The 15,100-nt window shown below is 38.4% G+C and overlaps 1 protein-coding gene across 8 annotated transcripts in view; it reads left to right on the top strand.

Moving 5' to 3' along the window:
• MYO6 (myosin VI) overlaps nt 1-15,100 on the top strand; it is a 205,516-nt gene that overhangs the window by 148,525 nt on the left and 41,891 nt on the right. For all 8 annotated transcript variants that reach the window (XM_075202655.1, XM_075202656.1, XM_075202657.1 and 5 more), the window contains exons 24-27: nt 4,536-4,626; nt 5,844-5,994; nt 13,100-13,308; nt 13,385-13,463. In XM_075202655.1, coding sequence (XP_075058756.1) covers nt 4,536-4,626; nt 5,844-5,994; nt 13,100-13,308; nt 13,385-13,463 — 530 coding nt within the window. The remainder of the gene's footprint in view (nt 1-4,535; nt 4,627-5,843; nt 5,995-13,099; nt 13,309-13,384; nt 13,464-15,100) is intronic.

A 15,100-nucleotide genomic window follows, 5' to 3' on the forward strand; every position in this document is an offset into this window, starting at 1 on the left:
GTCACCCCCAACTCCCGTCCTCTAAAAAGTCTGGTGACTGCTGCAATTGCTCATCATGGTAATAGCCCCACAGAACATACACTATATGGACAAAATTATTTGGCCACACTTGTTAATAATTGAATTGAAACTTTTCAATCAGATCCATTGCTAGAGGTGTGTAAAATCAAGCACCTAGCTGTGCAGTCTCCATTTGCAAACATTTGTGATACAAAATGGGTTGTTATGAAGAGCTCAGTGACTTCAAGCGTGGTATTGTGATAGGATGCCATCTTTTTCAATAAGTCGTTTTGTGAAATTTCATCCCTGCTGGATATTCCACGGTCAACTGTAAGTGTTATTAAAAAGTGTAAGCGTTTAGGGACAACAGCAACTAAGCCACGAAGCGGAAGACCACGTAAATTCACAGAACAGAGTCAACGACTGCTAAGGTGAATGGTGCATAAATATCGCCAACACTCTGCTGATTCCATAGCTGAAGAGTTTTGAACATCCACTGGCATTAATGTAAGCACAAAAACTGTGCGGCGGGAGCTTGATGGAATGGGTTTCCATGGCCGAGCAGCTGCATGCAAGCCGTAAATCAATAAGGCCAATGCCAAGCGTCAGATGGAGTGGTGTAAAGCACACCGACACTGGTCTGTGGAGTAGTGGAAACGTGTTATTTGGAGTGACAAATCACGCTTCTCTGTTTGGCAGTCAAATGGGTGAATCTGGGTTTGGCGTTTGCCGGGAGAACGCTATCTGACTGACTGCATTATGCCAACTGTCAAGTTTGGTGGAGGAGGGATAATGGTATGGGGTTGTTTTTCAGGGTTTGGACTAGGCCCCTTATCTCCAGTGAAGGGCAATCTTAATGCTTCTGTATACCAAGTCATTTTGGACAATGTTATGCTTTCAACTTCGTGGCAACAGTTTGGGGAAGGCCCTTTTCTATTCCAACATGATTGTGCCCCAGTGCACAAAGCAAGGACTACAAAGACATGGTTTGATGAGTTCGATGTGGAAGAACTTGACCTGCCCGCACAGAGCCCTGACCTCAACCCCATCGAACACCTTTGGGATGAACTGGAGCGGAGGTTGCGAGCCAGGCCTTCTCGTCCAACACCAGTGCCTGACCTCATAAATGCTCTATAGAATGAATGGGCACAAATTCCTACAAAAACACTCCAACATCTTGTGGAAAGTCTGCCAAGAAGAGTGGAAGCTGTTGATGCTGCAAAAGAGTATCCAACGCCATATTATAGTATATGTATTTGAATACAATGTAATTACAATCCCTGTTGGTATATTGGCCAAGTGTCCGAGTACTTTTGTCCATATAGTTTACCTGTCAACTTTCCGTCAGTTGGAACTGTCCTGCCTAAATTGGGACCTTTTGAAGGTATGCTAAAAAATGAATAATACATTAAGGTTATTTAATTCTCAATCATTTAAATAAATACCTAGACAATCACTGTTTTGCTTTTTTTCACCGATAAATTGTTGGTAGCTTACAACCATTAAAAAATAATTACTTAAAAATCACTGCTATGTACATTGATTTACATTCTATAGATTGTAAGCTTGCGAGCAGGGTTCTCTTACCTCTCTGTATGTATTACCCAGTATTGTTTTATCAATGTTTGTTCCCAATTGTAAAGCGCTACGGAATTTGCTGGCGCTATATAAATAAATGTTGATGATGATGATTGATCTTAGAGGTCTATAAAAAGGAGTATGTATGAATTATATCCTAAATTCTGTGGACTTTTTTATCCAATGTTAACTACAGTTTAGTCTTTTGTTTAACAAAGTTTGTCTGTGTAGCTGACTTGCAGGTTTAGTAGTGGTTGAAGTAGTTCACTATATTTGTGACTTGGATAAACTGTATTTAGTGCTCAGTGTTTTGAAATATTTCACCTGGCCAGGATGTAGGTGCACTAAGGTTTCTGTTGTTGGTGCTGTTGATAATACTGCTTTACTGTCTAGATGTCTTGAGGTTAGCAAACTGGTTTTGTCCACCTTGCCTGGTCTGGAACAATTACAGAAGAGAGTGACTTGCTGTGGTAAACCCTTGATTGCTCTCTGGAGCCGTGATGGTGCTGGTCTCTTGTGGTCCTGGCATCCTGAGTGACTGAATCCATACTCTACTTTGTTTTGGCTGATGCGTGCCTACTCCTACTTGTTCCTATCCTGCACTTCTGCCTTCTCGCCCTGTCTATTCTTGCTGACACTTGATGATCTGACTAATAGACTGCTTCTCCAACTGCTAAGTAACTGACCAACTAATTGACAGACTGCTAATACTAGGCCTGGGTAACTATAATTCACTTGGACAAACAAAATGCTAATTCACTAACTGATTAAATATAATAACTGACTAATTGACTTATCATATTTCTCTGACCAACTGACTATATACTTGTAAACTAACTGACAACCCATGGCTGTCCTAGAGTTGTTGACTTAAAATCAAAGTTTCTGTGAAAATACCAATAATTTTGGCCCAATTCTACATACTTCACGCTGGCTGACCACCCAGGGATGCCTTACTATGCCAGTGAAGCCTACCCCAATACCTGCTAATGTTCATAGTCACTTAGACAAATGCAGTTAGAAAGTAAAACAATACATTTGTGTCAGACAGTCCTGTGGAGAACAATGGGTACTAATTGGCCTTCCCCACCTCCAAATATCAGAAAACATTAACCCCTTCTGAATTTAACCCCTTACACTGCATTGTGATGTCACATGGTCCCCAGCTGTTCCAGGCTTCCTGTAGAGAAGAAGGGGGAAGAATGAATGCAGCTCCAGCCCCCTCACCTGTATCCTGGACACCGCCTGATCCTTACCCATAACCCACCTGACTTCAATTTGAGAACAATGCATAACAGCATGATTAAATTAACAACAAACACGTTTTTACAATGGGTAGCATGGAATGAAGAAGTCTCTTATCTAGGCGTGGGTACAATGTCCACTTATCCACATCTAATTAGAAACTGCAGTTGTACTCTGTTGAGCTGGGGAACAAAAGCAAGGGCTATAAAAAGTACATATTATAATCAACATTTGATTAACGAGGGACAGGCTGGTTAAGGTGAAATCAAACATGTTTAGTCACAGTTTGTTTTGCCATATTTTAGTGGTCATGCATCTTTAGAGTTATAGTGCCACCCTGCAGTACAGATATTTAATCATTCCCATCAGACTCTGCCCACACAATGTATCACAAGCCAATTAATCTACCTATCTAAGTATGTTCTTGGACTGTGCGTAAAGAATTTGTCGCACTGGAAGAAAACCCAGCGATGCGAAGCAGCAATGCTAATCACCGTGCCACCCGTTATACTATCTCTGTATAGTTTATAATTGCACAGATATTTACACGTAATGTAAATAAGCTGTTCCGCTCTCACTAGTGAATAACATTAACAAATCCATTACATGTATTGTTTCAAATAGTAGACCTTCAAGATTATCCTCTAACCAACTTAAAAAAAAACATACTTATTGTTAGATGTGGTCTCCCTGATATAAAATTGTACTGGCGCTCAGCCCACATAAATAGTGACTACATTGGCCCCTCCAAGGTGATCTCCTGTCTCGACACTGAGGTCAATTTCATTAATAGACTGGCCATTTCCTATATATTCCATACACCAACGCATAGACCACCCCGATTGGTACACCTTGGTTGGAAAACCAAGGTCTATGAGTCATTGGTGAGTCCAACGCCTACATCTTAAATCCCAATTCTGTATTGCTTTTCTTTACTACTATCCAATGTAACATAATTACCTACCTTAAGTCATTTGGTTATTGGCTCTTTGTGATTTGTGCTTTTATAGACTGATGTCTAGGCCTGTGCCCCTCCCCCAATACTTTATACTCTAGTGTTCCCCTCACCCCTTTCCTTCAAGTTACAAGAATCAGACTCAAGTTTACCCTTGTTGGAGCTGTTTTTATTGTGTTGTATGTATACATGTCAAGATTGACACTTGAAAACCTATTTTGCTGTGTTCACACACTAATATGTACTGCTTTGTGTTTCTGACACAATAAAGAGCCATGGTTTCAGCTCTGACAAGGCTCCTATCTGAGTGGCGTTTGTATGATATCCCCGTGTTTACATTGGTGTCCTCTGGGCACTCTGGTTTCACCCTACATCCTGGTAGACTAATTTTCTGCTGACAGAAATGAACCCTAATGTGTGTGCTTGTGTGGTAGATCATATAGTCTGTAACCTCCAATGGGACAGGGACTGATGTGAATAATAAAATATTCTCTGTACAGCGCTGCGTAATATGGTTTCAATAATAAATAAAATAAATAGCAATAACTGTTTTTTTCATAACTAGTGCTCATACTCTGCAAAATATATATGTAAATTGTGCATGGGATGGGGTGATTCTTAAATGCTGACAGATTTACTTTACTTATATTAATGGATGGGTATCTCTGAAAATGAGCTTTAACTCATACCTTTTGCTTATAAAGATAGATTTTGATTACTGCTTGTTCAAAAGACTTTTTCTATTTTTCTTTTAAAGTGAAAAATAAAATTCAATACCGGGCCTCTGCTTGCATTAAAATGCAAAAGACTATTCGGATGTGGCTTTGCAGGAAGAAACACAAACCACGGTAAGAAGAAAGGTTGCATACAAAATCAAATCTATTTTCTCCTTCCACCATCACATGAGTTTGATTCATTTATTTTTTATTTTTGTCAGAATGATCTAGCGACTTGTACTCACAATCACTGATTGATTTTTTTAGATATGTGGAGGGCTGTAATCCTGAACAGGTGTTCAATACCTATGTGAAATGAGGCAGCTATCAAAGATTTCTAGATTGAGCAATTCATCCCAATCAACTAACAGTCTGAATGATATGTTTCCTTTTACAAACAACATAAACATAACGCCGCTATTACTTTTTTTTTTTTTTTTTACATTTTAACAACCACTTTTATTGGTGCAGATGCCACTTCTGTTATTTGAATTGGATAGATCACTGCTTGCATTTCTCTTATTGTGCTCCCTAAAATCAATCATGGGAATGAAGTGCTAGGCATTAATCTTTCTTTCCAACTCATGTTGCTCTTAATATTTGTATTTTATTTTAGTCTTTTTTTTTTCTTTTTTTTTGCGGGATTTCCTAAAAATCTAGTCCTCAGGGACCAGCAGCTAATTTGTCTTTTGAAATCGGTGCATTGCCTAGGAATTACCTACCATGACAACAATAGCATCAAATTTAATCCCAGTTGCTGGAGACATTCGTAATCCAAATTACAGTATGGTCTTCTTTAAAATAATTGAAATGCTAATAAGGACTGAGTTTTTTGTTCAATGCTATGCATGATGGTGAAATTAATAGTTTGTGTTGCTTGTTGTACAACACATTACTCCAACTACTACAAACAATTGCCAGTGTTATGGTTGGATGTAGCGCTGTAGTACGCTTATACATGGTCATATTTATAGTTGTCTGCACTAACAATTGTAAGTGAATACATCCTAGATTTGTTGTTGTGCCCCCACGCACTCATGCCCACGTCTCCGTTACCCACTTTATTACCCCCTTCATTTCTGCATAAAGTAGTTTGGTAAATACAAAAGAAAAAAAATATAAACAAAGTCATCATAAAACCCATTACTGTGCTGTCCCCAGAACATTGCTATTTAGTTTCGTTCTGTGATATGCACAGCCTTGCTTTTCGAATGGATCCTGCATTTCAAATCAACAAAAATATTGCAATATTGTGGTGTGGATCAAATGCAATATGCATATGTTAATACACATACTCCTGCTAGTTTGTTGGGTACCTTTGAAATCCTAATTTGACATTTTGTTTACAGAATTGATGGAATGAGGAATGTAAAAACACTGAAAACCAGACTCCTCAAATTCAATGAAGTTGTTAATGCTTTGAAGGAAGGTAAACAGGAGATGAGCAAGCAGGTGAAGGACTTGGAGTCGTCCATTGATGCTCTCCTGTCTAAGATAAAGGTGAGCTGAAAGTGGTTCTGTTCTTTGCTCCTGAAGCTGTGTTGTCTATATGCTAAACATGTCATTATGCAAATAGACTTGCATGAGGAAGAAAATAAATGAGTGTTTTTCACACTTCCTGCCTCAGATTCTTTGGCAGGCTACTTGCAATCTGTAATTGTGTTAAAAAGATGTAAATTTCAATGATGCTCTTAAAAGCCCCATCACAGATAATATGCCTACTGTGCTTGGAATGATTCATGTCGATAAGGGGCCCTGGGAGAGCTTGACATGCTGTCACTGTGTTTTCATTGCAGAAAGCACTCCCTGGTCAGTCAAAGCTTGTACGAGTTTAACTTTCATGAGGACATTTTATTAAATTTATTAATTGATGAAGAAGACTTAATGTGTTTAAGAATTTAGCAGTTTTCGTTCTCACACTATTCTGAAATTTTCATTGTTTCACGCAAAGGGCTAGATTTACTAAGCTGCGTGTTTGAAAAAGTGGGGATGTTGCCTATAGCAACCAATCAGCTTCTAGCTGTCATTTTGTAGAAGGTACTAAATAAATGAAAGCTAGAATGTGATTGGTTGCTATAGGCAACATCCCTACTTTTTCAAACACGCAGCTTAGTAAATCTAGCCCAAAGACTTAGTTCAGCACAAGGAACCAGAAAAGCGTGGTATATATTTGTATTTCCTCTCTTTGTGGTAAGGGTATGCTGAAGATTCTGATTTATTTTTTTTGTAGTTTTATTGCTTTTAAAAAAAAGATCCATTTTAGAATATTATTTAAAGTTATAAGTAGTCTATTTGTACTTGTACACTGATGTATTAATACTTATTACTAAACTCATTGTAGTAATTATTTATTAAGTAAATTGTGTTTATTTTGTGGTATCGCTACTTTGTTTATATTGTGCTGTATGCACTTTAGGAACAACCATTCCAGAGGGAAGATAGCTGTCAATGAGTTGCTGATGTTAAAGATTTCCACATTTTGGATCTAAATGAGTATTTGGCAGCAGTGAGGTCCCTGTCACTGAGCAGGCACTGGGTGGGGCCAGGTTATAAGGGGATGGGAGATGTAGAGCAGAGTCCTGAGGTAGATAACTGATGTTAGAAGGCCAGGCTACAAGAAAAACAAAGAGGAATTAGTCCTAATCTGACACCCCAATAAATATGCCAACGTTCATTAATAGCATTACTACAGAAGCATATTTCCACTAGAAATCAATGCAATGGCTGCTTCACTGAAGACTGAAACAGAAGTATAGGGAATGCCAGGCAGGTGCTTGTAGTAGGGGATTCAGTTTTTAGTAGGACAGAAAATACAGTTACCAAAGATTAGGCTTAAAAAAAAAAAAAAAAAAAAGTATTGATGACAAGTGCAATTCCAAAAATGCTTTTGTAGTACATCTACAACATAAAAATAAAACCTGCACTATTGAGCTACCAAAGGATAGATTGGGAGAATAATTGGATAGCCTATATATAGACCATTAAGGGTTCATTCACATCCATCTGCTGTTTGTGTGTTTTTCACACATTAAAGCTTGAAAAGTGCTTTAAAAATAGGACTAATAAGAGTCAAAGGCATTGTCTCCATCATTATCGCCTAACACTTCAATGCAACAATTACAATTTTAGAATGTGTTTGCCATATTTTTCATGCATTAATGTGAGTTACCAATACAATAGATTGTATTCGTAAAAGGGCATGTATAAAAAAAGTAATCGCTAACGCATGTTAGTTTTCATGCGTTTTTACTTATTTTCCCAGCACATGTGTGAAGAAGCCATAAATTATACTTGTTTAAAATAGGAGGAGGTTCAGTTATGCCTAATCAAGATTAAGACAGATAAAGAGATTGGCTCCAGAAGGTGCCGAAGCGCCTGGCGCCAAATGGAATGATGATTAGTAAATCATAGACAATTCTATTTTTTTTATACTTATGGACTCACTCACAACTGGGTCAGTAACACAATATCGGTGGTAATGCAGATATGGTACCAATCTTTAAAAAAACAAACAAAATAATGTACCCTAATTTTTCTAATCAATGCTAGGGACATTGTGGCCTTCTAGGCAGTTTTGTCCATATTTGGCAGTCCTGCCTAAAAAATAGCTTATTCTGACATGAAATCCATTTCTCTAATACGTATAATGGTAATATCTCTAAACTTATCCCTCACTAACTTGCGTCTATGTTCCTCTGTCGAACAAATTACATGTGCACTGATAAACTCATGATGCATATATAGTATGTTGTGCACATTTAATTAGTGAACTTAAAAATGTATTGGATACATTACTTACAGCAAATTGTATCTTGTAGCAGAGTCATTTGAGTCATAGGGTAGCAAGAATCAGAAGATAATTGTGCAAAGATGGGGGTAACTTCTGCTCTATAATCTTCTGTTCCTTGCTATTTTTAATTTATATACAATTATAAGTCTATATATGTCTAACCCAACTTGAGTTTAGCAATCTGTGTTTTTCTGGGAAGTATTATTTATGATATAAAATTGCATTAAATGTCCTCCAGTGTTCTCCTGTAACAACTTAAACATCTTACACTCAGAGGGTTTCCTCTAAAAGAAAATAAACCATAGATCATCATTAGACTGCCAACTCCATGATCATAGATAATGAGGCGCAGGATGGTAATCAGCGGGTAGCAATTCATCCTTGTTTTTTTAGCACTAGAGGTATGACTGGATGTAATGTCAGTGCTCTACTTCTGCATTCTGGTAGTGCATTGCTGGGATGTAGCTAGTGTGCCAGGTGAGGGATTCTGGAATGTAAGACTCTGTTATCCTTTACACAGCTGCAAGTGAAGCTGCTGGCAGATCACTTTAACAGCTGTGCTTGTTTTCCACATTTCAAAGGAGCAGCATTAACACCAATACTGACTGCATACATGCAATTTGTTGTAATGCTGGATTGTCATTACTAATCAGCCTAATCCCATTCGTAATCCATCATCACTGTAAAAGGAAGTTGATCAGCTTCTGCTTCTTTTCCCACCTGTGTTACGTGTTGTGTAACCAGCTTTGTTTGTCTGTTTTACTGGAACAGAAGTTTTTTTTTTTTTAATTTGCTAACTGCATTCAGCTCTTTCCGAAGCGGTGACACTTGTGTTAAATTATTGTAATTTTCTCTGAGTGAGACACTGATCATCTTCTCATTTGATTGATGCCTATGTTTCTTCTACATTACATTGCAAACCCTGTTGCTTAATGTACTCTCATTGTTGCTTATTACCTTTGCTTTCTTTTGTGATTCGTGCTGCCCATAAATGCAGTGTTTTCTTTACATTTCAAAATTACATAAACAGAATAGTTGCTGCATAACAGATTGCAGAGAAGTCCTTCACCAAAAGTACTACTACAGAGAGGATTAAATATTGAGCGTAAATGGTTTCTAGGATATGTTGCATAGGAAAACTCTTCCCTTCCAGAAGACCATTTTGAAAAATACCAAGTATAGTGGCACTTGCATATATGACTATTGATCAACTGTCAAAAAGGAACTAGGTTTATAAAGCTATTCCACTCAGTGATAGACTACAGTCTTATACTATATTTCATCCTAATAAGTACATTTTGAACCAAATCCAGGTTTACATGCCAAGCTGGATTGCTTATAGGTTTGAATATGCTTGCTGGAAGTTCCTCATCGTAGGTGCATTTAATCACATTTATGACATCTGCCATGTGACACAATAATATCACTGTAAGGCTTACCATGCAGATTTTACAGACTCGGGGGTAGCGTCCATGTTTTCATGAATGTACTCCACTAATTGGAGGCTATTAATATGATCACATGCGCCACCAAATGACCCCCAGCAAAAGCAGTGATGGTCATTGGTTAGTTTGGGGGATCAGACTGACGGAGTACAGTAACCAGGAGTTTGGAAATAATTCTGATAAATGAATTCAGACCAGAAGATGAAGGGAAATGTTAAGATGCGATTGTGTTTCCTTAAAAACTAAAGTCAACAAAGCTCTTGTTTTTGTTTCTCTAATGTCTTAAATGCCAGGGGCATATTGATCGAAAAGCATTAAAACATTGAAGTTAGATCAAACCCCAGAAAAAAAAACAACTAATTTTAAAATGCAAGTACAGGTCTTACTTATGTTAAAGTGGTAGATGATGTGCAGTATATAAACAGGTAGACCTATTACAGTTTCGATTTGTATACGACAATCCACCTTAGTGAAACTTCACCTATAAGGATAAAATTCACACCCATGTTTACTAGTTTTTTTGGTTCTAAGATGGCCTGTAACAATGTAACAAGTGTGTTGTTTTATTTAACACATGTATTTTAAAGGGCTAACAGTGTTTATTAGTATGAAATATCTCTAAAAGTCATATGTAAAGCTTGCAAAATAGGGTAAGTAAAACATTTGAGACTCCCATAGTTTAGAAAGCTGCTAGGCCCAGAACTATTTCCAACCAGAGCAAACTATGGAAAAAACCCAAAGACGAATAAAACAAATTATGTGTGTTTTGTCCTTGTGTCAGACCTTAGCCCGGGCACACAGCACTGGCCCATAAGTAGCGGCCCATCCTTAAAGGGTGGTCTTTGGTACAATATATATTTATCAATATCAATATTAAAAAGAGGCTATTTTAGTGTTCTTGATCCAGCGATACTTTATTACTATAAATAATAAGTATAAATAAGTATAAATAATACATGTATGTATTTGTGTGTGCGTGTGTATGTGTGTGTATATATATATATATATATATATATATATATATATATGTATATATGTGTGTATATATATATATATATATATATATATATATATATATATATATATATATATATATAAATATTTATTTATTTATTTATTTATTTTAGTTATTTATTTTTTTACATACCTGTTATAACGGGATTTATCAAAATGCAAAAAGACTGTTTGCTTTAAAAACTCCTGATGTTTTTGCCAGCAAAGGGTCTTGCTTTTGCATTGTCCTGGCCCAGAGCTGGATTACAGCACTGGGGTAACCCCTATGATGTAACATGGTTATCATTTTAGAAAAGTACACAGGCAATACTGTGTGCACTACTATTAGGTGCACACAGTTCTGCCTTCACGAGCAGGACACGGTGAAGCGGGACATACCTCCTAACTGTCCTAGGTGAAACAGTCACCCAAATTCGGGAGTGTCCCACCAGATTTCGGACAGTTGGCAGACAGTCCTGCTCTCTCCTACCTGTTTTCGTCCCTTTCACCACTTGTGGCTGCTGGTTACTTCAGCTTATTTGCTGGTTGTCTGGATCCTGGAATATTGGAAGCCCTATTAGAGAAAAAAATGGGTACATTAAATTTTGAAAACTCCAGTCAGCCCAAGTGTTAAATCAATAGCACCCATGTTTTATAATTAGGCCTCCCTAAAGCCCCAACATTAAAATAATAATATTCACATTTAATATATAAACCTATTTCCCTCCCTCCAAACAGCACCAGCAATAAATTAAATTGCATTTACGTTTAACAAATATAACCATTTTACACAACCATGCCGACATTAAATAATTCATATTCACATTAAATAAATAACCCTCCTCCCCAAAATTAGCCCCATATTCAATTAATATCACCAAACCACCACAGAATTACATTAAAGGTTCCGTCACCTAACCTTTAATTAATAGGCACCACTACTAACTTAAATAGCCCCACCATCACCCCACAAGTAATTAACCCCCACCTGCACTTAAATAGCCTACCTCCCACACTATATTAACACACTGGCCCCCACTCTCACACACACATGCTATATTAACACACTGGCCCCCACTCTCACACACATGCTATATTAACACACTGGCTCACACACTATATCAGCACACACGCAATATTAACGACCCCCCCAAAATTGCCTTATCCCTACGCGCATGCTGTCTTCAGCACTTCTCACATGGGACAGCACCTGTCATGTGGTGCACGTCCCATGTGACAGCTAGGATCTCACAGATAGACAGGGAACGGACGGATCAGGAGGATCCACAGCCAATATGAAAGGTGGCTGGTCCCGGAGGAGGGGCCAGCCACCGCTCAGTCTACCAGACCAAAATAGATTATTTCTGTCTGGCCCAGCCCGCCCCTGTGTCAGACTTATGAGCAGGCAGACAGACTCAGACTCACAGTCTGTCACTTACTAGTAGTCCAGATTTATTTTCTAACACATTACTTAATCTCCTCTAATGTTAATCTGGAAACAAGAGAGGAAAATAAGGTATAATAACTGTATAACAACACATGTCCCTGTTCATGACCGTGGCAGCCATTTTCTTGTAGCACAAGAGGCAAAGCTGACATGCGGGAGATTAATCTACCTCCCCGGGACTGCAGGAAGTCTTCCAATATTCTCGACAATCCAGGAAAGTAGGCAACTATGGTTTATACAAGCAGGTTGGTTAGGAAGAATTCCAGTACCCACAGAGGGTTAAACTTTACAAAATAAAATCCAGTTCTCTATTTACCAGTAAGAAAAGTTGAAACAAACTGTTGTTATTAAACTGTTTGAATTTCCAAGCTTAGTACCTACTTACTAAGTCAAAACTGATGTGTTTGTTTTTTCAATAATATGCTAGGTATTAATGTTGGAATTCTCTGCAGTATATATTTCTGTTATGAATGTCCGTTGTTTTGCAGAGTCAAGATTGGTATTTTTAATATATTTTTTACTTTGATTTTGACAAGGGAAAATAACAGAAAATTGAACAAAATGAATGATAGAATTTGCTTTCTCATAATGATTGCTGTCAGTGGGACTGCAATACAACTAGTCAAATGTTTAAAAAAAAAATTTTTGTTAGAAAACATAGGCCAATTTGTTTTTGAGTTTCTTATCTTACAGCAATACTTCACTATTTGTTATCTCAAATCTTAATTCTATTACACAATGCTATATGTGGCACTACAATTTCAATGCTTTTCTTTCTGTGGCTCAAATAAGTGGTGCACTGTACTACTGTACCAGTGTTATTACGCTAGCAATGTATGTGATACAAGTACATATTACTTATCGGCTATATACTTTTTATCCGTTTTGCTTATTAATCTGAATGTATTTTTCATTATTTATTTTTTTCAGAACACTATAATGTCCCGTGATCAGATAGAGAGAGAATATGATACACTTGTGAAGAGTTCAGGACAGCTCCTCAATGCCCTGCAAAAGCGGAAGAAGGAGGAGGAAGAAGCTGAACGTTTGCGCCGTATTCAGGAAGAGATGGAGCGAGAGAGGAAGAGACACGAGGCAGAAGAGGAACTGCGGAGGAAAGAGGAAAATGACAGGCGACTGTGAGTATACACCTCCAATAATATATTACTTTTGGTAATGTAATTTACTATAATCATTATCCACTTTTATTCATAGAAAAGCTGAGATTGAGGCAAAAAGAAAACAAGACGAAGAAGACAGGAAAAAGAGGGAAGAGGAAGAGAAAAGGATTCAGGTATACCTTACACCATAGCCATTATGGGCCATGGTACTGAGCAGTTCCTCACTTTTTTTTCTTTAAAGGGCAAATGAGCGTAATTGTTTTTATTTGAAATGAATCTAATTGACTAAGCATATTAACCTGCTAATCCTCTCCTAGATCACTGCAAGCTTCCATTTCAACATTTTAGTGAGGGAAAGAACACTTTTTTTCACACACTCTGAGCTGGATTTCAGCTGTCTGATCTTTACTGACACTGCTTGTACATCCTTACACTGTCTCTGTTCCTCCATTTCTGCTCCTGTCACTGCTGGTACACCCTTACAGTATCTCTGCTCCTGTCACTGCTGGTACACCCTTACAGTATCTCTGCTCCTGTCACTGCTGGTACACCCTTACAGTATCTCTGCTCCTGTCACTGCTGGTACACCCTTAGAGTATCTCTGCTCCTGTCACTGCTGGTACACCCTTACAGTATCTCTGCTCCTGGCACTGCTGGTACACCCTTACAGTATCTCTGCTCCTCCAATTCTGCCCCTCACACTGCTTGTACATCCTTACAGTATCTCTGCTCCTCCATTTCTGCTCCTCACACTCCTTCTACATCCTTACAGTATCTATGCTCCTGACACTGCTTGTACACCCTTACAGTATCTCTGTTCCTCCATTTCTGCTCCTCACACTGCTTGTACATCCTTACAGTATCTCTGCTCCTGTCACTGCTGGTACACCCTTACAGTATCTCTGCTCCTTCATTTCTGCCCCTTACACTGCTTGTACACCCTTACAGTATCTCTGCTCCTGTCACTGCTGGTACACCCTTACAGTATCTCTGCTCCTGTCACTACTGGTACACCCTTACAGTATCTCTGCTCCTGGCACTGCTGGTACACCCTTACAGTATCTCTGCTCCTGGCACTGCTGGTACACCCTTACAGTATCTCTGCTCCTAGCACTGCTGGTACACCCTTACAGTATCTCTGCTCCTCCAATTCTGCCCCTCACACTGCTTGTACATCCTTACAGTATCTTTGCTCCTCCATTTATGCTGTGGACACTGCTTGTACACCCTTACAGTATCTCTGCTCCTCCATTTCTGCTCCTCACACTGCTTCTACATCCTTACAGTATCTCTGCTCCTGACACTGCTTGTACACCCTTACAGTATCTCTGCTCCTTCATTTCTGCTCCTCACACTGCTTGTACACCCTTACAGTATCTCTGCTCCTTCATTTCTGCTCCTCACACTGCTTCTACATCCTTACAGTATTTCTGCTCCTCCATTTATGCTGCTGGCTGCTTTGTACACTCTTACAAGTGGCTGACTGGGCAGGGGTCATCGACTTTGGGCTGAGTCACTGGGCTACCTTCATTTTTTGCCTTTAAAACATTCCTAATAGGCTATTGACACAAGTCCATTCGTAGAATATAGTGTCAAAGCTGTCTACTGATTGATATTTGCTAGAAATGGTGCATCTTATGTAGCGTATTTTGTGACTGTTTTATAGTACTTGGTGGTATTGAACCTAAAAAAAAAAAAGCAGAAAGTGGGCCCTGCACCACTCGAATAAGACAACCTCTTCTATTTAAATCATGGAAGTATTTCTAATTAAAGAGAGAGGGGGTGCTGCAAGCTGATAAATAAATTGAAG

This window comes from Mixophyes fleayi, chromosome 3 (assembly GCF_038048845.1).
Source record: "Mixophyes fleayi isolate aMixFle1 chromosome 3, aMixFle1.hap1, whole genome shotgun sequence".
Taxonomy (NCBI): Eukaryota; Metazoa; Chordata; class Amphibia; order Anura; family Limnodynastidae; genus Mixophyes; species Mixophyes fleayi.